The 23,028-nt window shown below is 38.9% G+C and overlaps 2 protein-coding genes across 7 annotated transcripts in view; one reads left to right on the forward strand and one right to left on the reverse strand.

Annotated features, from left to right (window-relative positions):
* AP4S1 (adaptor related protein complex 4 subunit sigma 1) overlaps window positions 1-10,242 on the reverse strand; it is a 62,987-nt gene extending 52,745 nt beyond the window's left edge. The window contains 3 exon segments of the mRNA XM_056810434.1: window positions 9,026-9,505; window positions 9,508-9,931; window positions 9,934-10,242. Of these exon segments, the coding sequence (XP_056666412.1) occupies window positions 9,026-9,505; window positions 9,508-9,931; window positions 9,934-9,996 (967 nt within the window). The 5' untranslated portion in view covers window positions 9,997-10,242.
* Window positions 10,243-21,962: 11,720 nt separating this feature from the next.
* The window catches only part of STRN3 (striatin 3), a 99,677-nt gene continuing 98,611 nt past the window's right edge, over window positions 21,963-23,028 (forward strand). For all 6 annotated transcript variants that reach the window (XM_001364211.5, XM_056810428.1, XM_001364290.5 and 3 more), the window contains exon 1: window positions 21,963-22,607. In XM_001364211.5, coding sequence (XP_001364248.1) covers window positions 22,317-22,607 — 291 coding nt within the window. In that variant the 5' untranslated portion in view covers window positions 21,963-22,316. The remainder of the gene's footprint in view (window positions 22,608-23,028) is intronic.

Raw genomic sequence — 23,028 nt, forward strand, 5'->3', positions numbered from 1 at the left:
CTCCTTTTTATATTTGAAGCACATGTCACCAGTATTAAGAATTTTCTTTAACCTTTTTGATTTTGCAGTAATATAAGTTTAAAATACATTTGCTATAATGTCAATGTATGCCCCAAAAGCTTGAGACTGTAAAAATGATGCCACTAATTGTTTTAAAAAAATTATGGGACTTTGCTTAATGAGTCTGTCTGATTCCAGGACAAGATATACAAAAGAGCCATTGCACAGGGCCAAAGATAAACCAATCCAGGATGGATTGATGCACTTCTAAGCCAATACAAAGGACTTGAACCTAGTGTGAAGATTCAAGGTTGCAACGCTTAAAATACGTTAGGACGTAGGCCTTCCTTGTATCCACACTCACTCTGAAAATACTTACAGAGGAGTATCTCAAACTTGGCTTCTTACCTGGCTCCTATAATCTAGTCCCTTTTCTGTCTGTCATAGTGTGGCAAACTTTCTGTAGTCCTGGCTACTGACTGGGTAAATGCATCATTGCTTAGATCATTTTAATTGGGCCCTGATTCAAGGACCTGTTATAGATTTACTTTTCCTTTACTTGGAATTTTTACACATCAGACTTTGATAATCTATATTTTCATCCAGAAATTTTCTTTTTTATTTGGATTTTTCTGATGTCTTTTTAATTTCTCTTACCAATTAATTCATATACCTCATAACTCAGCCATGCATCCCTAAGAGATCCGTGTGTTTTTCAATCACCCTTTTAATGGGGGAATGTAAAAATATTATTATTTTAAATTGCAAAGTTTAAATTCCTTTTCAGAAGAATTTTAGGTTAAGAGGCATGCTGCCTCTCCGATTCTAGAGACTGAACTGTTTGGAGAAGACACCATGAAGATGCCTCTAGACCACAAGCTGCACAAGAAGATCAAGAATGAACTTTGGGTGTGATTGATTGAACATTTATTTGTATGTATACTTTCATGCCAAAGGGGACTTCCCCCTAACTGGCTTTTTGTCAATGGGTCTAGCAATTATTGGTTTTGTTCTTTTTTCCTCTTATCCTCAAATTATTGCTATAATGTCAATGCATGCCCCCATAAGCTTGAGACTGTAAAAATGATGCCATTAATTGTTTAAAAAAAATTTATGTATGGGAATGTATGGAAGAACTTGGACCAGAATCACAAACAGGAGTGAAGATGGAGTGGGAACTATATTGCTATTGTTGTCATTCAAGTGTTTAGTTGTTTCTGTCTCTTCACCACCCTGCGAACCATACTGTCCACAGAGGTTTCTTGGCAAGGATACTAGAGTGGCTTTCTACTGCCAATATTATTGGGATATGTTAGAAGGAATATCCAGGGATAGCTAGGTGGCTCAATGGATAGATTGCTGGGCCCAGAGTCGGGAAGGCCTAAGTTCAAATCCAGCTTTGGTCACTTCCTAGCTGTGTGACCCTGAGCAAGTCACTTAACCCCATTTGCCTAGCCCTTGCTCTTCTATTGTCGAGTTATTACTAAGAGAGAAAATAAGGGTTAAAAAAAAAGAATGAATAGCCATACTGATAAAATGACAGATACATTGGAATACCTGAATATTTTCAGAAGGGCTGTTTTTGTCTATGGCTAGGCTAGGATTTACTGAGAGAATCTCAAGATCAAGACATTGGCTAAGATTTTCCATGCCCTGGTCAGTAGAGCTGGATTCACTGAGGCATTAAAATTTAGCAGTAAAGTTATACTTTGAGAGAAACCATGAGCAAGAGGTGGGTTAAATGGAATATGTATATGTGGGGCTTGGAGGGTAGAGGTGGGAGGGACAGGAAGAAGGAATGGAGAGGGAAAAGGAAAGAAATAATTATTGAAGCAATGAACATGAAATACAAAGGAAACAAGGTCCAGAGGCAGCAGCCATGGTCCCAAAGAGTAGATTGGCAAAAAGGAAGCTATCAGATCCAAGAGGTAAGAGAAAAAGACAATTCTAGGTTAAGCAATAGTTCAAAGAAACCATATATCTAAAAGACTGCGCTTAGGCACAGAGTTTCTATACAAATTGTCATGCTCAATAAGGTGGGAATGCCTGCATGCTTTTAAGTTCTGTCATGTGAGGCTAACCTCACCATCTTTGTTCCTTTAAATAATCTGCTGTGGAAAGCTCCCATGTACCACCTGCATATCTTGAAATGGCAATAGACAGAGAATTGATGGAATCCTTACAAAATTAACTATAATACAACTTAGAATGTGGTATGCTTAATCTTTCTATACTCTTTGAGGATGAGGACTGTCTCATTGTCATTTCCCTTAAAATTAGCACAGTAGGTATTTAACAAATGTTAAATCAATTTGAATTTGTTAAATAAGTATAATATACAGATTAGAAAATGGATACTATAAAAATAATTTATTTGCAATTAAAACAAACATACATATGTATATATTTTTATAAATAGGTCATTACAGAGCTTAACTGAAAATATCTATTTTATTTTTATTCATTAGTCATAGTTTCTGATTTGTGTATATATGTGGGAAAAGGGAGAGACTAGCTAATCTGATCCAAGACACTTCCCATGTTAAATAAACCAAAGTATGAAATGTGTGTGCATATGAATTTTGCAAAGTATGAATTTTAGAACTGGAAATGACCTCAGTCTTCATTTATTATAACTTCCTCCTTTTATAAATGAAAAAAAAAAACAAAAACTAAGGTTCAGACAGGTTATACGTCTTGATAAGGTTATATACTAGTTAGTGGCATGAACACTCATGTTTTCTGGCACTTTTACCATCTTATGACAGTTATGACCCATAAAACCACTTATGGTAGTCATGGATATCACCTAATTTTCCTAGCTGACAAATTAACCCGTTTAAATTTGTTTAAATCTAAATTTGTATTTCGGAAAAGGCTTAGCATATTCTTAAAAGAATAACTTCTTTGCAAATTCTTTCCCTACAATATCTAATTTATTGTATTTGAATGCTAGAGTACTCGGATAAATATGAAAGAAATAAGGAAATTGATCATTTAAATATGACCATATTTTCTTCAATCTTATAAGAATAGCAAGTCTTGATTTCAATGCATTGAAAGTTAGTAGAATTTCTGATTAAGAATACAGTTCCAAAAGAATTATAATTATGGGTCATTAAGTTGCAAAAATAGACGCTAGAAACATAAAACTGTAGATTTTTAAATTTAACTAAGATAAATACTTTAGAATCATGAATTAGTCAACTGAACAATCCTATAGTGGAAAAGATACTGGATTAAAAAACAAAAAGTTTAATTCTGACCCAGCTTTGAGACTACCTTGCTGAATAAATAATTTAATTTCTTTGAATCTCAGTTTCCTCAAGGAAAAAGGAATCTAGCATAAATTCTCTCTGAGATCTCTTCTAGCGTGAAGATTTCTACAGTTATTGAAATCAAAGCATTTGTATCAATTAACCAGTAGGATGTCTTATCCTATGTAGTAGATCATGTTTCTGAAAAGTTGCATATAAATGCATCTTTCTGTATTCTTGGCATATTTTAAATTTGGGACACACACAACAATTTCTTCTATAAAACAATTTTCTATAAAGCAAACAATCATTTTCCAATTCATATTCATAAATATGCAGTTCCTTAAGGCAAGAGGGAGCTGTGTATTTATCCTGTTTCTGATCAGCAGCTTAAAATTTGAGCTGCTTCTATTTGTAGAGGAAGCCATGTGACTATAAGAAATTTAAAAAACAAGAATGCATATGTCTTGTTGGTTCTAATGTATTAGTCATATTCATTATATTCCATGGAAACACATTTGAACTATTATGAATTATTTTTTGAAAAACTGGAAAATAAATACTCCGGAATATCCTCCAAACTAAAATAATTCTGATAATTATTCTGAATGGAAAAAAAATACAATGAAATTATATATTGTAGAAAGTGACTTTCAGAGGTCAACATCATCTTTTAGTAAATTAATACCCAACTAGTAAATTACTATTCCAGTTCTATACAATAATTTAAAAGAAGGGGGCAGCTGCTAGATGGCTCAGTGAATTGAGAGAGCCAGGTTTAAAGGTAGGAAGTCTGGCCTCAGACACTTCCTAGCTGTGTGATCCTGGGCAAGTCACTTAATTCCCATTGCCTAGCCATTACCACTACAGTATCAATTCTAAGCCAAAAGGTAAGGATTTTAAAAATAGTAATTTAAAAGAGTCAAAGCCCTATGCTGAACTTATTAAACTCAGGGAGTTGCTACTTTTGCTGAAGGAGCAGGCTCATTATTTAGCAATGATATAGTTATAATGAACTCTAATTCAAAGGAGCAATTAGCAGTCACAAAGTTTGATAGTTTCAGGGTAAAATCCTAACTGGAAAGTCAATGTGTGTTCCTAATGGCATTCAAGATGTCTTCATGTGATACTAATGGCTATTTTAGGAAGACGGAGTGCCTCAAGGAATCAGTAATGAAAAGGTGCCCCAAAAGTGTTTTAATTCATTCTTAGCAGCCTGAGTCTGGACAAGATCAGTTCTGTACAAAAATTTGTACTTTTCAAAGCCTTTGAAGGAATCTCACTTCCCACTGCTACCCCCATCTCCCATTGTATTTGTAAATTTTATCTGGTGCCTAAAAAAAGCCACATTCCTAAGTGATTAAGTTATAGACTTTCTCAGTCTGGAGCCTAAAATACTATTTTCACTCAAGGAAGAGGTTCCACCAGGTACAGCTGAAATTTGGAAACACCCAACCAAATTTGCTAGGACACACTTAACATTGGTCATTGGCCTCCCTCCGTTTTGTTGGCTCCCTGATTTACTGGTCAGCTAATTTGATCGTCTTCTCTCCTACTTCAAATAAATACAACATACCAACTGCATGCTGCTTAAGGCAAGCTTGCAGACACATCCGTCTGAATTTAGTACCATTCTCAATTCAGATCAGATATCAGAGTGGAACACACAGTTGCTTAAATGGCCTGCTTGGCTGCCCTTTGCTCAGAAGCAATTTCAGCTAGTTTACATTCCACAGTAAAGTGTGGCAACATGTTACAGCTCACACTTAAAATGTAAATAAGAGATTAAACTTGTCAGACAAGACTCCCCAAATGCTGCCCAAAGGACATACATACATAAAAACACACATACATATATGCATATTTCCTACAGAAATAAATAGATGAGTCTTTGGTCTATTTGTTACTTTAATATTCCAATAAATTATTTTTAGACTACTCTGAAATAGAACTATTTGAATCATGCTGTCAGATATTTTAATGTTCCCTGAAATTATTTAAAATGAAAAGGAGCTAAATTTTCAATAGTAATACTCAATAAGAGTTGTTTTTTTTTTTTAATCCTTACCTTCCATCTTGGAATCAATACTAATACTATGGATTGGTTACCGCAGAAGAGTGGTAAGGGTTAGGTAATGGGGGTCAAGTGACTTGCCCAGGGTCACACAGCTGGGAAGTGTCTGAGGTCAGAATTGAACCTAGGACCTCCCATTTCTAGTCCTGGCTCTCAATCCACTGAGCTCCCCAGCTCCCCAGCTTCCCCCCCCCCCCAATAAGAGTTTTTAAAAGAGTCTCTGATCCTTTTATGGGTAATAGTCATATCTCTGCTTTAGGCTAAGTTATTTTATTTTATTAAAACAAAAGATCATTATCTTTTCCTCTAATTGATTTTTTAACTTAAATTCAACTAGGAAGCCTCTAAAGACAGTCTTATCCATCATAATTGGTTGATGTGATATTTTCATCTCCCACATAGAAGCTTTCATGTGAAGTAAATGTCCACCACAGCAGTCATTGTCTTCCTGGATACTGTCCTTTGCTCTGCTGTTTCTCCAACAGAAGGCAAACCACTTTTCCATGCTTGTTAAATTATTACCTAGGAAGGTTCTGACAATTTTCCATTCAGCCAAATTTTCTGGCTGTTTGGTTTTGATCTGTACTATAAAAACTTGGTCTTTTGCTTCTTTCTTAGCCAAATGTCCAGTTGGGATTTGGACTTAGATAGGGATTTTTTTTTTCCATTCTGACATCAGGTTACTCTGCCTGGGCTAGTATTATCACAGTCTATTACTTTCTGACTCATATTAGCCAGGAGAAAATTCTGAAGCCAAATTAGACTTAAAAAAAATACTGTATGTTATGTTTCCTAAAAGCTATGTTTTTACCCTCTCTAAATTATAAAGAATGCTTCCTTTTTCTATCTGCTATCACCTATGGTATGTTTCAGTTGTCCAGCCTGCTGTGTGGTTTCTTGATTTTCCAGGGTTTTCTTAGCTCTGAGCAATTAGTGTAATGAGAAGTGGATATCTGATCTCATTTGGCAGGTTAAGCCTCAGTGCAGGTCAGAAGCCTCCTCCTCTTAGGTTCCATTTACATTATAAAGTTTTTTTGTTGGCTTTTTGAATGTTTGCCCATTCTCCTACAAGATCTTTCAAGGCTCTGTCAACCATTTGTGTGTGATTTCACTGTATTTATAGACATGAACACTAAATTTCCCCCCTGAGTATTTGTATCACCTCAAAAATTACATAAACTTCTGATAGAGGAAATGATTTTGAAACCAGATAATGTGGCACTTTGTTGCCAAAAGAAAGATGGAACATAGTTTAATAGAGAGTCAGCTTTAGGGACAAACAGAGGTCCTAGCTTATCTGGTTTAGATGAAGTTTTGTAGATGAGGAAAGTGGTAATTAAGATCATTCTCTCTAATTCTTCTATATTCAATTCAACAAACATTTCTTAGCACTTGTAATTCATGCCTGGTAACTAGGTCAGGTGTTGTTGGGCAGACAAAAGATAAGAATGAAAATAGTCTTTTTGCCCTCAAGAAACTTAAATTCTGGGGTCAGGGGAACAACACACCCAAAGCTATATAAATACAAACTATGAATAAAGAAATGTGGGTGCGAGGCACTAAACTTTGGGAAGGTGGAGAGAATCCTCCATTGGGAAGAGAAGTTGAACAGTCTGGAATGAAGAGACTCCAACAAGTAGAGGTGGGGTCAGATTGTAAAGAGACCAAATGACTAAGCAGAAGAGTTTTAGAGGCAATTTTTGGAATAACAGACCTCAGCAATGAGTTTCTCTACTTGGTTATAAGTGGGGAATCCAGAAGGCTGACAATGGCAGAAGGTATTGAGCTTAAGCTTTATTTGCTAGTTGGGCAGTCTCTTTGTGTAAAGCATGAAGGGATGAGGAAAACTCTTTAATAATTACTTTTTTAAAGATGCATACATGTATATTTTGGTATCTGTCTCTGATTTCATTACTGTAGGCAAATCCCAGTGTAGAAACTCCCTTTCCCATTAAAAAGTTAAGTAACTTGCCTAGGACCACACAGCCATTATATGTCAGAGGAAAGTCTTGAACCTGGAGGTCTTCCTGACTCCAAAGATGGCTACACTTGTCCTTGAAGGTATTTTTTTTTTAATCCTTACTTTATGTCTTAGTAACAACTCTAGGCAAATGGGATGAAGTAACTTGAAGACAGGAAGTGTCTGAGGTCAAATCTGAACCCAAGACCTCCTGATTCCAGGCCTGGCTCTCTTTCTATCCCATTGTGCTACCTGACTGCTCCTTGTACACATATTTTAATGTCAGAAAGTTCTACTCTCAGTCATGAGGGTGTTTACTTGCGACAAGCTATATCTCCATTATGAGGAAGACTCAAAGCTTCCATTAAACATAGAGGGTGTAATTTTCAAAGCCTTTTTTCCAGGTCTGGTACAGAGATTTCCTCTCACTTAACATTCAAATTGGGTAAATATTTCAATTAGAAGTAGAACACATTCCTAATACTGTCATCCTGCCCTATTACCATGTCATTTTTTTTTATGATACGTGTTACCATAATCTTCACCTAGATATTGCAAAAATGCAGCCTTTGTAAAGTGTATTGAATTCTTTCAGAATAAGAGGCCAGATAAAGTGTCTCTGATGGGATATTTGGATCAGAAAGGACCTTAGAGACAATCTTCCTAGAGATGAGGAAACTAAGGGATGGAGTGACTTTGCCCAGGGTCACATAGTATAAAGTATTAAAGATATACATCAAAGTAGTAAGTTGTGCGTGAATTTAAGTGAGTAATTTGCAGGTGAGCCATAGGGTTCGCTAATCAGATACAAGAAAAACTAGAAAGAAGGGATTTGAATAATACCTACGCTCAACTTAGTTAGCAACCTGGAATTTTTTCACAAGCTTCTGCTGACACACCTTTGACACACCTTCTTTGTTTATGTAGCTTACTCATGAGATATGACACCCCTTTTCCAAGCTTGAAGTAGAAGAGCAATTATATACAAGTATCTGAAGATTAGATTAAAGGTACAAATGAGTATTCCTGAAACTCAACAGAGGTGTTTAGAAAATGAGAACATCCTAAGAAGATATAGGAAAGGTGAGTAGGATTTAGCTTGGAGCAAAGGCTAAAACAATCAGGAGGTTTTAAAGGTGAGATTTGAAAGAGGAAATGACTCATTAGAAGCTTGGAGGGAGGGAGTTCCAGTTAGGTGAGGTAAGACAAATGAAATACTTGCAAAAAAGTTGCTGGAAATGATTTTAGACTCTGAGTAATCAGCTACTATAGAGTAAAGGTATCTCGAACATTTTGCAGACAATTATTTGAAGACATCAGCCCCAAATACTGGACATTATCTCAATGGGATTAAAAGTAAAGCAAAATATTCTAACCTTGCCTAAGGTCATGGTGCCTCCTTATTTCTAATAAATATCTTATTCAGTTTGGGTCATGGAATTTTAAGAAAGGGAAGCTATTGATCAGAGAGAAGTAAATTTGGGGAAAGGAGGGGTTTTCATAAGGAAAGACTCTGAAAGTTTAGAGCTCTGAAGTCTTGGAAAGAAAAGTTGAGGAGAGATGTTTAAAGTTTATAAAATCTTGAAAGGAGTGAGCTAGGTAAAGATGGTATCTTTCATCAAGTCCAGAATACTTTCATTAATAAGCACTGAAACCTGATGTTTGAAACAGTTTCAAGACAAATATATGGAAACAGGTGTTTTTACAGATATTAAATATGTTACTATTACTTACTATAACAGGATACCAAGGGAAACCAAGGATCTTTCTTTCTTTCTTTCTTTTTTAAGCAGGCAGCGTTCAATTTATTTAAAAAAAAAAAAACATTTATGTGGTGGCTGGCCACAGCAGCTGCTTGGGTCCTCTGGACAGACACTCAAGTGTGAGTCTTTACAAGATGGTCAGTGAATTCCTGATAGGGAGACTTGGTGAAAATAGTCTCTTTCCACAGGTCTGGGGTTAGGTAGCTGTATCTTTTGGAGATGGCATCAAAAGTAGCTTTAGCAAAGTTGCCCAGAGTAGCAGTACAGCCCCTAGAAGAAGTGTAGCAATCATCAATTCCAGCCATCATCAGCAATTTTTTAGGTACAGGAGCTGAGACAATGCCCGTACCTCTGGAGGCTGGCATCAAGCACACCAGAACTGATCCACAACGACCAGTGGCCTTGCAGGGCACTGTGTGAGGCTTGCCAATCTTGTTTCCCCAGTAGCCACAGGAACATGGGACAGCTTGGCCAGAATAATAGCACCATGAATAGCTGTGGCCACTTCCTTGGAGCACTTGACACCCAAGCCAACAAGGCCAGTGTAGTCACCAATGGCTACAAAAGCCTTAAACCTGGTACGCTGTCCAGCTCTGGTCTGTTTCTGAACAGGCATGATCTTCAGAACCTCACCGTTCAATGAGGGCCCCAGGAAGAAATCTATGATCTCAGACTCCTTGATAGGAAGGGAGAAAAGATAGATCTCCTCCAAAGACTTGATCTTCATGTCCTTGACCTGCTGTCCTAGCTTAGTGACAGGAACCCATTTCTTGTCTTCGGCCTTTCCTCTCCGGGCCCCATGGCCACGACCCTGGCCTCATCCACCGCCCCAACCATGACCTCGGCCCCCACTGCTGAAGCCACTTTGGAAACCACCTGGGCCTCCGACTCCAGGGCCCTGCGGCCTCCTGCTCCTCCTGCAGCACCAGCATCATCTGCCATTTGGTGTTCAATAGAAGTAGAAGCCCAAGGATATTTCTAAGGGCTAGAGATTTAATCTTTTGAGGCCCTAATGAAAAATTGCCATGTCCTCCCACAAATCATCTCTGGTCATTAATGTATGGAAACTTTTATGGTCCAGCCAAATTAGTCTTCTCACTGTTCTTCATACATGACAGTGCATCGCTTATATTTGAAGCTTTTCATAAAGACTAGAATGTACTCTTTTCACCTCTACATCTTAGAATCTCAAGTTTCCTTCAAAACTCAGCTCAAATAACTCAAATAAGCTCAAAATTTCTAAATAAAAACCCTTCTTATTTACTGCTAGTGTCCCCCCACTCCCCACCTCCATTACTTTACATTTTTTTTGTATATATTTTATTTTTTCCTGCTTATAAAACCATCTTTATTTGTCTTCCCTCTATTCAAACTTAAGCCTGGTACAGCTTTCTCCAAGGCTGCCTATGGAAGTATAAGAGGAGGCACACATAGGGTGGATGAGACACAGGTATACTAGAAGAAGAGAATCATTAAGGACTAAGATATAGCTTCTTCACATGGCAAAAAAGGGTTGCCAATGGGCAAAAGAACCCCATGGTTTGTAAGAGTTAAAATTTAGGGGGGAAACTAAGGCAGGTAGAAAATTAGTTTCTCTCTAGAAGTATTATATTTTTAGAGGTTTATTTAAGATAAGGAATAGGAAAATACAAGTAAGAAAGGCACGTGCTAGGCCCAGAGAGCCTATTCACGACCACTCACATCTTGCCTGCTAGGTGGAGAGCCGCGTGTGCTCCAAAGTAGAAATAGGAAAAGAGACCCCAGTAGGTGGAGAACTCCTTTAAATAATAATTTGTGATCTAGCCCAGGTGAGAATTCAGTGCGATTACAAAGCATCCTGGGAAGTAGAGCAAGGACTTCTGGGGATTGAAGTCCTAGGTTCAAATCTCCATTCTTACAGGTTTCAGAGACAGCAAAACTGGGATGGGTTGGAGAAGAGGAGTCCTGGAATAACCAATGATGAGGCTTCCAAAGATAGTCCTGATCCTCACCCCAAAGCCAGCCACCACCACAGTGGCAGCCCTCACTCTGCTGAACTTGGCTATAGCTGCTGTATTAGAATCCCCTAAAATAGAAAGCACTTGTTTGGAAGTCACATCTGGGGATGAATGAGGTCACACGACCTGATGCTGCTAAGATGCCCAGGTGCTCATCTGTTCAAAACTCTGAATTGAAGAAATAAATGGGAATACAGATATCTAATTCCAGATATTACCATCTTCTTGCTAGCTAGTATGTTAGGCCATTGAATTGATGATAGTGTAGACATTAAATGTTTTTGGTTGGCTGTTTTATGGGTAAAGTTGCTTAATTTTGTACTCTTTTAGACTAGGAAAACAGCAGAATTTACTCAAGAAAAAGTTAAAAAAATATACCTTGTTGGTTGTAGCTTCATATACGGAAGAAAAAAATCATTAGTTTGGGAGTCAGGAGATCTAGATTTAGTCTAGATTTAGGAGATCTCTGATTAACAATATGACTTTGTGTGGTTCATTTAATAGCTCTGAACCCTAGTTTCCTCATCTGTAAATTAAGAATTAGTGTAGGGGGCAGCTAGATAATGGATTGAGAGCCAGGCCTAGAGACAGGAGGTCCTAGGTTTAAGTCTGGCCCCAAACACTTCCCAGCTGTGTGACCCTGGGCAAATCATTTGACCCCCATAGCCTAGCCCTTACCACTCTTCTGCCTTGGAGCCAATACACAGTATTGACTCCAAGATGGAAGGTAAGGGTTTAAAAAAAAAAGTTAGTGTAGATGATATATAATGACAGCAACTATATGCTGATATTAAGGGAGAAAAGTCTACTTTTAATAAGCCTAAATTCTGGAATTCATCTTCTGCTTTTCCTCTCTTAGATCTTCTTTTAATCCCCTTCTGCCTCTGGCCCTTTCAACTTTACGGGTTTTCTTCCTGGTCCTTGTTCTTGCTTTGCTACCCCTTAATTCTGACTCTTTCTAGCACAGAGACTTGTGAATCGAGACTTTTTCTTCACCCCCTTGCTCCCAAAATTAGAGAGAGATTCAAGTGGCACCATGGATTGCAATCATTTGAAGGGTCCATGACAATGACAGGTTGGAGTAGAAACTGAAGCACATAATCCCTCTTCCATATGACAGTCCTTCAAATGATTGAAAATAACTATCATTTGCCCTCTGTTTCCCACCATGGATCAAATAAATGGGCCATACCTTAAGATGCCATTTGAGGCATCTTCACACCAAAATTGCTGATTTATTCTACAAGCTTCCCTAGTCCTGGATTAGCAGATGTCTACCTCTTCTTTAAATGTGGTTAAGTGGTTAAAGGGGTTTAAGATGAATCACATAATTTATAGCTAGAAGGGACTTCACAGATCATTTAGTCCAACTCTATCATTTTACATATGTAGAAACTGAAGCCCAAGTATAATGAATTTTTCTCAGGGTCAAACAGGTAGTAAGTGGTAGAATTAGGGTTTGAACTCCATGTTCTAACTCAGAATTATTTCTTATGATTGTCTTGCCTGTGATTTCTTAATTAGGTGGCTATTCCATAGGTGTTTTGCTGGAAAGTAAAAGAATGACCAGGGAAGAAGTAAGATCCTAAAGGCTGTTTTATTTTTTAAATCCTTACCTTCTGTTTTGGAACCAATACTTGTATTGGTTCGAAGGCAGAAGAGTTGTAAGGGCTAGGCAATGGGGATTCAGTGATTTGTCCAGGATAACACTGCTAGGAAGTGTCTGAGGCCAGCTTTGAACCCAGAAACTTCTTATTTCTAAGCCTGGTTTTTAATCCAGTAAGCCACTTAGCTGCTCCTGAGGTCATAAAGCATTAAAAAGTGGGTTTTGAGAAATTTGGGATAGTGAATATATTCTTTCAAAGGAATTTGGTTATGAAGGGAATGAGGAGAGGGGGGAATAGAAAGGATGAGGGAAGATTTTTTTCGGGGGAGATGGAAAGGATGAAAAAACCTTGTTAAAGGTTATAAGAGTAGGAATAATTGATATTGAAAGATCTATGAAGAAGGGATGGAATCAAGAGTTCAAAGAGTTTGACTTGAAAAGGAAGGACATTTCCTGAAGCAGGAGCTAAATAAAGACATGAAGAAATTTGTATGGGAAGAAGAGGTGAATGGAGGAAGCTTGTAGTGGATGGTTTCAGTCTTCTTAGAAAAATAGGAGATAATAGTGTTAATAGTGAATAATAGTGAAAATTGTTGATAATAAGTGCAAGGATCAAAGACAACTCTAAGAGACTTATGATGAGAAAAATTTATTCATCACTATAAAAGGAACTGATTGAGTCTGAATATAGATGAAAATGTCATTTTTTACTTTATCTCCTTCATGAGGTTGTTTTTTTTTGGGTATATAACTGATATATGCTTTCTTTCACATGATGAATATGGAAAACATATTGCATGATAGCACATGTATAACTTTATCCTATTACCTGCCACCTCAGGAAAAAGGGAGGAAAGGGAGAGAATGTGAATGGCAAAATGTCAGAAAACAATTATTTTAATTAAAAATTGTGTTAACATGTAAAAAATAATAATAAAAAGTGAAAATAGGATATAAGGTCATTGAGAGGGGCATGTTTAGAATTGGGAGACAAAGAAAAAGAAAAAAGTTTGAAACAAAGTCCATTTGTAATAATAATAACATCCATTTACATAGCTATGAGCTATGGTTCATTAAGTTTTGTAAAGCACTATCAATGCATATCATTTTATCCTTACAACGACCTGGTGGGAGAGATGCTATTATTTATTAGTATTATTACTATTTTATAATGTATTTTATATTTGTTAAAGGGATTTTCTTAATCTCTCCCTCTGTCTCCTTAAGAGGCAAGAGAGCAGAATTTCTAAGTACATCAGAACTGAGAGGAGTCAGTGAACCAGAGATAAAGATTCTGTTACCAGGGAAACCAGGTCAGAGGTAAGGAAGCAGGGCTGACAATTAGGGGCTTTTGCCTCTGGATATTGAGAGAGCAGGTGGTCTGTCTCTGAGGCAAGGGCTACTGGCAGGTGGCTGCTGACAATTGGGTGATAGAAACTGATTGAAGGAGTAAGTGTATGGTGCTTGTCAATTATTTAGGAAGTTAGGTAGTTAGTGAATCATTTATAGATAGAGTAGGTTAGAGTAGGCCTGGTGTTTGCTAGGCAAGAAGAAACTGTCCTCAGAAGACAGTTAGAGGTAGGCTATTAGAAATTTTAGATAGTACTAGGAATTTTAGGTATAGTCATAGGGTATTAAAATAATAATTTCTCTTTCCTCTTTTTCTATTTTCTATCTATACTTCTCAAACTAAGTGTTTTATTCAACTATTCTCACTTTTGTTGAACTCCTACTTTTAACCCTTACATACTTTATAAATAAGGAAATTGAGACTCTCTCTGCATATTTGTAGATGTGTATATATGTATATTTGAAAACTTTTTATAAATAAGGAAACTGAGACTGAGAGAAGTTAATTTGCCCAGTCATACAACCAGTGAATGACTGAGACAGGATTTTGAACACAGGTCTTTTTGACTCTGAGTCCGCCACTGAGTCACTTAATTGCTTTTGGAGCAGGTTCCATGATACAAAGTCCACACATGATCAAGGATCAATGCCTGGAGTATTCTTCATGTTCCTTTGTTTTTCAATTATGCATTTTAGTCAGTCATTTAGTAAGCTTTTTTCCAGGTACTATGCCAGCCAAGTAAATTCCAGGGGAATACAAAGAACAGGAAACATGTGATCCCTGCCCTGGAGAAGCTCACCTTCTAATGCAAAGATAAAGAGTAAATATCTGTGTACATATAAGATATATACATGTAAATGGAAGGTAATCTAATCTAAGACAGAAGGCCCCAGACTATGTAACTTTGGATTGATTATTTATTTAAGGTGGTTAGTTCATTTAGAATTTAAAAATATGGTTGATCAGTATCATACAAATTTAACTAGTTGGAGAATGTCCTGAAGAGGGCAACTAGACTGGTGGTAGGCCTGGAAAGAATGCTATTTGTGATTCAGCCTACCAGAAAGGAAGACTGAAGCTACACAGAATTTCTTCTCTCTCAAAACCTCTGTCTTCACGCATCATTTTCTTTGTTCTGGTCTCGGAGATGAGGTGGCCCTTTTCCTTGTCAAGTTGAATACCTCTACCTGTGCTTTTTTTATTTTTAGTCAATTTCAAAAAAAGATTGGATTTCTTCCTCTGAAAAGTACATGTTCATATCCTTTGGCCATTTGTCCAATGGAGAATAGCTCATAATCTTCTACATTTGAATCAGTCATCCATATCTCTTAGAAATGAAACCTTTATCAGAGAAATTTGTTGCAAAGTTTTTCTTCCTCAATTACAAGCTTGTTTTCTAATGTTTCCCAGTGTAACCTGGGAAAAGTTGTAGTAACTAATGGAGCATGCAGTGAGAAGAATAAAGAGATTCATTGATAAGAATAACATTGTAAAGACCAGTAAGTTTCAAAGATATGGCAGCTGATTATTATAATGATCAGTCAGTATTGCAGAGGACTGAGTAAGCACTGCCCTACCTGCCTCCTAAAGAGAGGTGTTGGATACAATATGTAGATTAAAGTACATTTTAGGACACTGATGATGAAATAATTTATTTTGGTTGACTGCTTTCCTGACAGCTGGGTTTTTTTTTAATTTGGGGTAGGAGAGGATTGTAGTGAGGGATATTATGAGTAGAATTGCCCTTTTGCCACTTCAAAATAAAGATAAGGAAATCATTGGAGTTTTAAAATATGTGCAATAGCATAGATGGAAATCCAGAAGGAATTAGGGTAGTTTTAAAAGTGCTTTGTTGAATATTTTAGTTAAATAAAAAACAAAATCCAGGCCTACATATTTGATGTGTTTTCTGTTTTATAGTGTATATATGTATAAAGTGCTTCTTTCATGTTGTGAATTTCAGAATTAAAAATAATCAAATACTAAAAAAGGTGTATTTGCAAAAACTTTTAAATTTTATATAATCAAATTTACCTTCTGTCACTCTCTATTGTTTTGTCATGAAATCTTCCTCTATCAATAGATCTAAAAGATTATTTTAGTCTTTACTTCTCTCATTTGTTTATAATATCTAAATCATGTACCCATTTGGATCTTATCTTGAATATATGGTGTGAGTTGTTGGTTTATAACCAGTTTCTGCCAGACTGCTTTTGAATTTTCCTAACAGTTATTTCAAAAAGTAAATTCTTTTTCCAGTAAAAGCAGGGACTGTTGTGTTTTCCAAACACCAAGTTATTGTGCTCATTTCTTTCTGTGTATCTACTTATGCTTTTGTCTCAGTTTCCTCCTATCTTTTTTAGGAACTTGCTCCATCATTCTCATCTTCAGTATATTCCTATCACTATTTTCTTCACTGATGTGTTATATTCATGCTCAAATTTCTCCATCTTAAAAAAAAAAACAAACATCTCTTTAAAATTGCCACATCCTCAAACTAAATTACTAACAAAAGTAATGTACTATTGCACAAAGTACAATGGCTACCTTGTCTCCCCATTACCTGTTCTCCAAAGATTCCAATGATCTAATGGCTAGATTTGATGGGTTATTTCTTAATCCCTTTTTTGATCCTTTTGAAATTTCTGACACTGTTGACTGTCCCTCTCTAAGACAGTTTCTCTTCTCTTGGCTTTGAAACATTATTCTTTTCAAACAAGCTGACTTTTGCTAATTAATCAAATTTTTATACCCTAAGCATCTCCTCCAATGCCATATCCTGGACCCTCTTGTTTATCTTTAAACTTTTTCCCTTTGTGATCTCATCGGCTCCCATAATTTAGTATTACCCTACACTAATGACTTTGACATCTTTTCCCAGATGTTTCCTCTATAGAACCCCAGCTCTAAATCTCCTACTTCTGCTAAATCACTTCACTTTATCCTGTTATCGTCTTCAAATACAGTATATCCCAAACTGAAATAATCATCTTTTCCCTTATACCTGTTCCCCCTCCAAACATTCTTACCTCTGTTGATGGTCCTACTATCTGCTCAGTATAAATACAGTCATATAAAGTCATTTTTTATTCTTTCTTTTCCTTTGCTCTTTCTGTTTAGTCAGTTACCAAATCCTACAAATTCTACTTACATTACAGGTTTTGAATCTGTCCCCTTGTAGTCACTTACATGGCCAATAACCCCATACTTTAGCCCCCTGTCACCAGGACTGTTACAATTATTCTCTTAATGGATCTCCCCACCTTCAGTCTTCCATTTTTCCAACTGGCTCTTCAAAAGAAATTTCCTATGCATAGATCAGACCATTCATGTTTTGGCTCTGGTAATTCTCTGTGGTTGTTCCCCCCCACCCCCTCCCGCCCAATGCCTGGAATGCTCTTCCTCCTATGTTCTACTAACCTCCTTGGTTTTCTTTAAGTACTAAATAAAATCACCTACAGGAAGCCCTTCCCAATTCCTCTTAAAGTCAGTGCTATCCCTCTCTAAAATCTTTTCTACTTATCCTGTATAGTTTTCTTTTTTATGTTTATTTGCATGTTGTCTTCCACACCAGATTTTATAAGCTTCTTGAGGCCAGGAACTGCCTGTTGTTTGCCTTTTTTACTTTATTTTTAAAAATCTCCAGTGCTTTGCATGGTGCAGGGCACACAGGAGGTGCTTAATAAGTATTTATTGAGGGGTAGCTAGGTGGCTCAGTGTATTGAGAGAGAGGTCTGAAGACAAGAAATTGTGGGTTCAAATCTGGTCTTACTCACTTCTTAGTTATGTGACCCTGGGCATGTCACTTAATCCTAATAGTCTAGCCCAGTGATGATGAATCTTTTAGAGACAGAGTGCTGGGTGTACCCTCCCCCATCCCTTACTCCACACAGGGGAGGGTAAAAGTACTCTCATTGGGCAGATGGGTGGAGGAGAGGGTGAAATGAGGAATGTACTCAGCTAGTGTAGAGAGGGGGAAGGGAGTAGCTGCACCAGAATCCCTCTGCTTTTCTAGTAACAAATTCTGCAGGTAGGGAGTACCACAGGTTCACAATCACTGGTCTAGTCTTTACCTTTCTTCTACTTTGCAACCAATACACAGTACTGACCAGAAGTTAAGCTGTTGTTTGTTTGTTTTTTAAAGTATTTCTTGATTGATTGGTTCCTCATTTCCTCTAGAATAAAATACACCCCTCTAGCCTGACACTTAATATCCTTTCTAATCAGGATCGAACTTAACCTTATAGTCATATTTCAAATAACCATGTCTGGAATGCTCTTTCTTCTCATTTCTCTGACTCTTGGCTTCCTTCAAATCCCAAATAAAATTTTGCCCTCTACAGGAAGTCTTTCCTGATCTCTCTTGAGATAACTGCCTTCCTTCTATTGAATATTTCCAATTTATTTTCCATATAGATTATCTGTTTGTAGCTATTCACATATTTTTTGTTTCTTGATCAGAGAATGTCTTTTACCCATGTTCATATCCTCACTGTTTATTGTCTGACTCGTCTCTATATTCTAATTAAACTAGGTTCTTGGCTGTTCCCTAGATGATAGGCCATCTTCTGCCTTCATATACTTGATAAATTATCCTCCAGGCATAGGAAGGAACTTTTTCAGTTGTGCTTCTCAAAATCCCATTCGTGTTTCAAAACTCATTTTGGAAGTCACCTTCGCCTTCACTCAACCTAAAATTGTTCTAGCACTTCTCAGTTATTCCTAGAGCACTTTTTTTGTGGGAGAATCTTTAGTCCCATAACTCACATTATATTTATAGATACATATGATTTATTCCAACCATCCCAGTTAAGAAATGTTTTGTTTTTGTATCTTCCCAAAAAATGTTTGTGGGAAACATCAAGTATATATATATGTCTTTTTATCCTCCAGATAAAATACCCTTAATTCCTTGGGTATTGTATTGTATTTTTATTTTAAAAAATCCAAGATTTAAAATTTTGTTTGAGAAGAATTTCAGGAAAATAAGTTTGCTAACTCCTTGAATCCAAAGAATGAACTCTTTGAAAAAAAGATGCTTGCAGAAAACTACACTGCATCAAGAAGATCTAGATTGAACTTTTGGGTGCAATTGATTGAACAGAAGGGGATTGAACATTTATTGTAAAATGTACACTTTTATGTCAAAGGGGACTGCCCCCTAATTTGGCTTTTTGTCAATGTGCCTAACAAAACATTGGTTTTGCTTTCTCTCTTTTATCTTTAACTATTATAATTTCCTCTTAGAAATTGAAATATTGTATACATCTGTAGTTAGAAAGGTTTTAGGACTACAAGGTGATTCTGTTAAATGATCAATGGGGAGACTAGTCTCCCAATGATCATTAGGAGGGATTGTGAAGATTGGATTTGGCTATCTCCTGATTGTAACAATGAAGGAGGTACTTAGCTCTTCCTTGATAGTGAAGATAAAATTGTAATCCCCAATCTATTTTTAGATTTTAATCACCCCTGATGCTCCTCCACCCCCCCCCCCCCCAGGAGATGGCCAAATCCAATTTTCACAGTTCATTCTTTTTGAAACTAAGAGGAGAGATACTCAAACCGTAACAAAAAAGATTGTTAACTTTTAGATTGTAGATACTTGTAATAAGAATAGTTATTTGGTTTCCAGGCCCCTAACAAAATGAAAGCAGCAAATTGAAAACAGGGTCTAGGTATATTCTGGTGAAGGGAAGAAGATTTTTATTGTTCAGTCCTTTTTTAACTGGGTCCAATTCTTCTTGATTCCTTTGGGGATTTTCTTGGCAAAGATACTGGAGTAGTTTGTTATTTCCTTTTCCAGGGTTCCACAGCCAGTAAGTGTCTGAGGCCAGATTTGAATTCAGAAGATGAATTTTGCTGACTCTAAGCCCCACACTCTATATAGTATACTACCTAGCTGTCCTTAAGAAGATCTTTATGAGATAAAAGGGAAAATATGTGTACAAAAATATTTATAGCTATACTCTTTGTAGTGGCAAAAAACTGGAAAATGAGGGGGTATATATCGATTGGGGAATGGCTGAACAAATTGTGGTATCTTATGGTGACGGAATACTATTGGACTGAAAAGAATGATGAACTGCAGGAATTCCATGTGAACTGGAAAGACTTCCAGGAATTGATGCAGAGGAAAAGAACAGAACCAGGAGAACATTGTACACAGAGACTGATACATCATGGCACAATAGAATGTAATGGACTTCTCTACTAGTAGCAATGCAATGATTCAGGACAATCCAGAGGAACTTATTAGAAAGAACACTATTCACATCTAGAGAAAGAACTGTGGGAGTAGAACACAAAAGAAAAGCATATGATTGACCTCATGGTTTGATGGGGATATTGACTTTGAATGATCATTCTAATTGCAAATATTAATTTCCAAGGGAATTGTAGGAGAGGCATTTAAAAAGATAACATAATCCAAGTTCACACCTTAGGAAGCCTGAACAACACCCAAAATTCTTACTTTGAGAATTGTTTTGAAAATATACAGCTTCTTATAAACAAATTATCATTTGGGGGAATAACATTCAATAAGCCATTGCAATATTACTCTCAAATGATCACTTAATGAACTTATCAGAGATGATAAGCCAGTTATTTAAGGAGGCCAAGAAGACACATTTTGATAGGATACAGCTAGAGAAGGGTGGAAGGGATAAAAAAGGAGAAAGTGGAAGCCTGATGTAGTTGGGGAAAAGCACTGATTTAGAGTAAGAGGATCTGGGTTCTAATTGTAACCTCTGCTATTTACTATGTGTAACCATGCCCTTTAATTTCTTTGGGCCTTAGGTTCCTCATTTGTAAAATGAAAGCTTTGGACCTCTGAGGTCTCTTCCAGATTTAAATCTTATTTTACAGCGGTAATTGATAAAACTCAGCCAAACATTTATTAAGGTTCTACTATGTGCCAGGCCCTATGCTGGGGATACAAAAAAGAGGCAAAAATACCTTTTAAAATAGTTAAATGGGAGCTCATTACAAATAAAGTAAAAATCTTTTCTGATCCACTTCACTGCATATTTCTTCATAACACTGTATTTGTGAGTGTGTGAGTTTGCAAACACAGCCTCAAAGATCTAGTGGGTTCTCCAGGTGTACCTATGCTTGCAAACTAGACTGAAATTTGAAGCCAACTAAGATAAAGAAAGGGATAGTTCTGAGCATCTATCATCTAGGTAATTCTTGAGGTGATAAGAGAAAGGTACTGAAGAGGCTACTTTCCTTTCCCATGTGTCACACGGAAGCTGGTCGCCCTCTGTAAAATCTGTAGACCAGATGGGGACAGGAGCCCGTCCAAGAGGGATAGGGGAATTCCCCTTCCCCAAAGGGCTGTAACCCAGTTCCTCCTTAAGTCTAGGATGGAAGGAATCATGAAACTATTCTCAAAGTCCAGAGGGATCAATCTCTGGCCTCGATGTTGGGTCTGGGTCACTTGCCAAAAAAAAAAAAAAAAGACCTAGAGGCCCTTAAAGGAGAAGGAACTGGCCTAGGCTAAAAAAACCTGAGAAAAAGGGAGTGACAGACCGAGAAGGAGGTCCCGACACTCTGGGGCGGCGTAAACTACGCAAGGAATGCGAAAGAAATCTTAGGAATCCAGGGCTCGCAGAGGTTGGTGGCCGGTGGAGGAGCAAGGCTGGTTTAAATCTGATCACTGGCAGCAGCTTCCTTACCGGGACTACAGAGTTGGGTGCAGGGAAAGCAATGAGTGGGGCGGAAGGAGCTGCTGACTAGAGAACCTTGCAAAGACGAGTCCGGGAGTCCGGAGTTTATCACGCACCTAAAAGCGATTAGATGAAACTCCAGAGAACAGACCAGGAGCGAAGCCCAGAAGCAAAGAAGGGCTTCAGGGGAGAGGGAGAGAGGAGCTCCTCCCATCTCGCGCCTTGGCCCCGCCCCTCCTCAGTACGCTTGCGCAACGGCGGAGCCGGACTCTATTTGGCTATAAGATTTGCGGCAGCGGCGCTGCTTACCCAGCATGCCGCGCGGGGGCGACGGCTCTACGACAACCCCTTTCCCTCCCCCGCCCCCCCATGTTACCCTCCTTTCCCCCTCCCATTCGCCTCCCCCCCCCGCCAGTGAGTGAGTGAGACAGGCAGATGGAGGAGGGACCGTAATGGCGGCGGCCGGCAGCTCCCTACTCTGACCCGCGGCAGACACTTTAGCAACGACCCCCTCCCCGCCCCTCTCCCCGCGGGCCGCCGCCCAGCCGCCCGCGCGGGGCCACCTTCCTCCCCCTTCCCCCCCGCCCCCAGCCGTCCGCGTTTCCCCCCGCGCCCCGGTCGGGGCCCCTCACACAATGGATGAGCTCCCGGGAGGAGGTGGCGGCGGCGGCCCGGGGATGGCAGGCCCCCCTCGGCAGCAGCAGGGACCGGGAGTTAACATGAACCTACAACCGGGAGCCGGCGGAGGAGCGGCCGCTGGTGGGGGTCAGTCAACAGCGGTGGAAGGTGCGGGCCCCTCTACGGGCCCGGAACTGTCCCGGCCGCAGCAGTACACGATCCCAGGCATACTGCACTACATTCAGCATGAGTGGGCACGCTTCGAGATGGAGCGAGCGCACTGGGAAGTGGAGCGGGCCGAACTGCAGGTAGCCGGCCGCGGGACCCCGGGGGTGGGGGTGGGAGGGAGGACGATAGGACCGCGACTGGAGGGTGGAGGGGGTGGGGCTCGCGCGGGGATCCCCTGCCTGAGGGCGCTGGGTAGGCGAGACATACCTTGGGGGGCCCGGCCTGGCCGAGTCGCGGAGGAGGAGCAGTAGCCGCAGCAGGTCCTGGCAGGGGTCCCCCTCCCCTTTCCCTTCCACGGCGGGAAGCCTCGGCGGCCCTTACTGGCTGCGCGGTGCGAGCTTCCTCGGGGCAGCCATTTTGGTTTCTAGTATGGCGTCCACCGGGGCTTCTCCAGCGGCGGCAGCGGCCCGTCCTGGGGATCCCGGAACGATCCCCACGCTGGGCCACGGGGCGGGGGAGGGAGGCCTACTGGACGCGCGTGTTCGTGCTGCCCTTAACTCT

This window comes from Monodelphis domestica, chromosome 1, assembly GCF_027887165.1.
Source record: "Monodelphis domestica isolate mMonDom1 chromosome 1, mMonDom1.pri, whole genome shotgun sequence".
Classification (NCBI taxonomy): Eukaryota; Metazoa; Chordata; class Mammalia; order Didelphimorphia; family Didelphidae; genus Monodelphis; species Monodelphis domestica.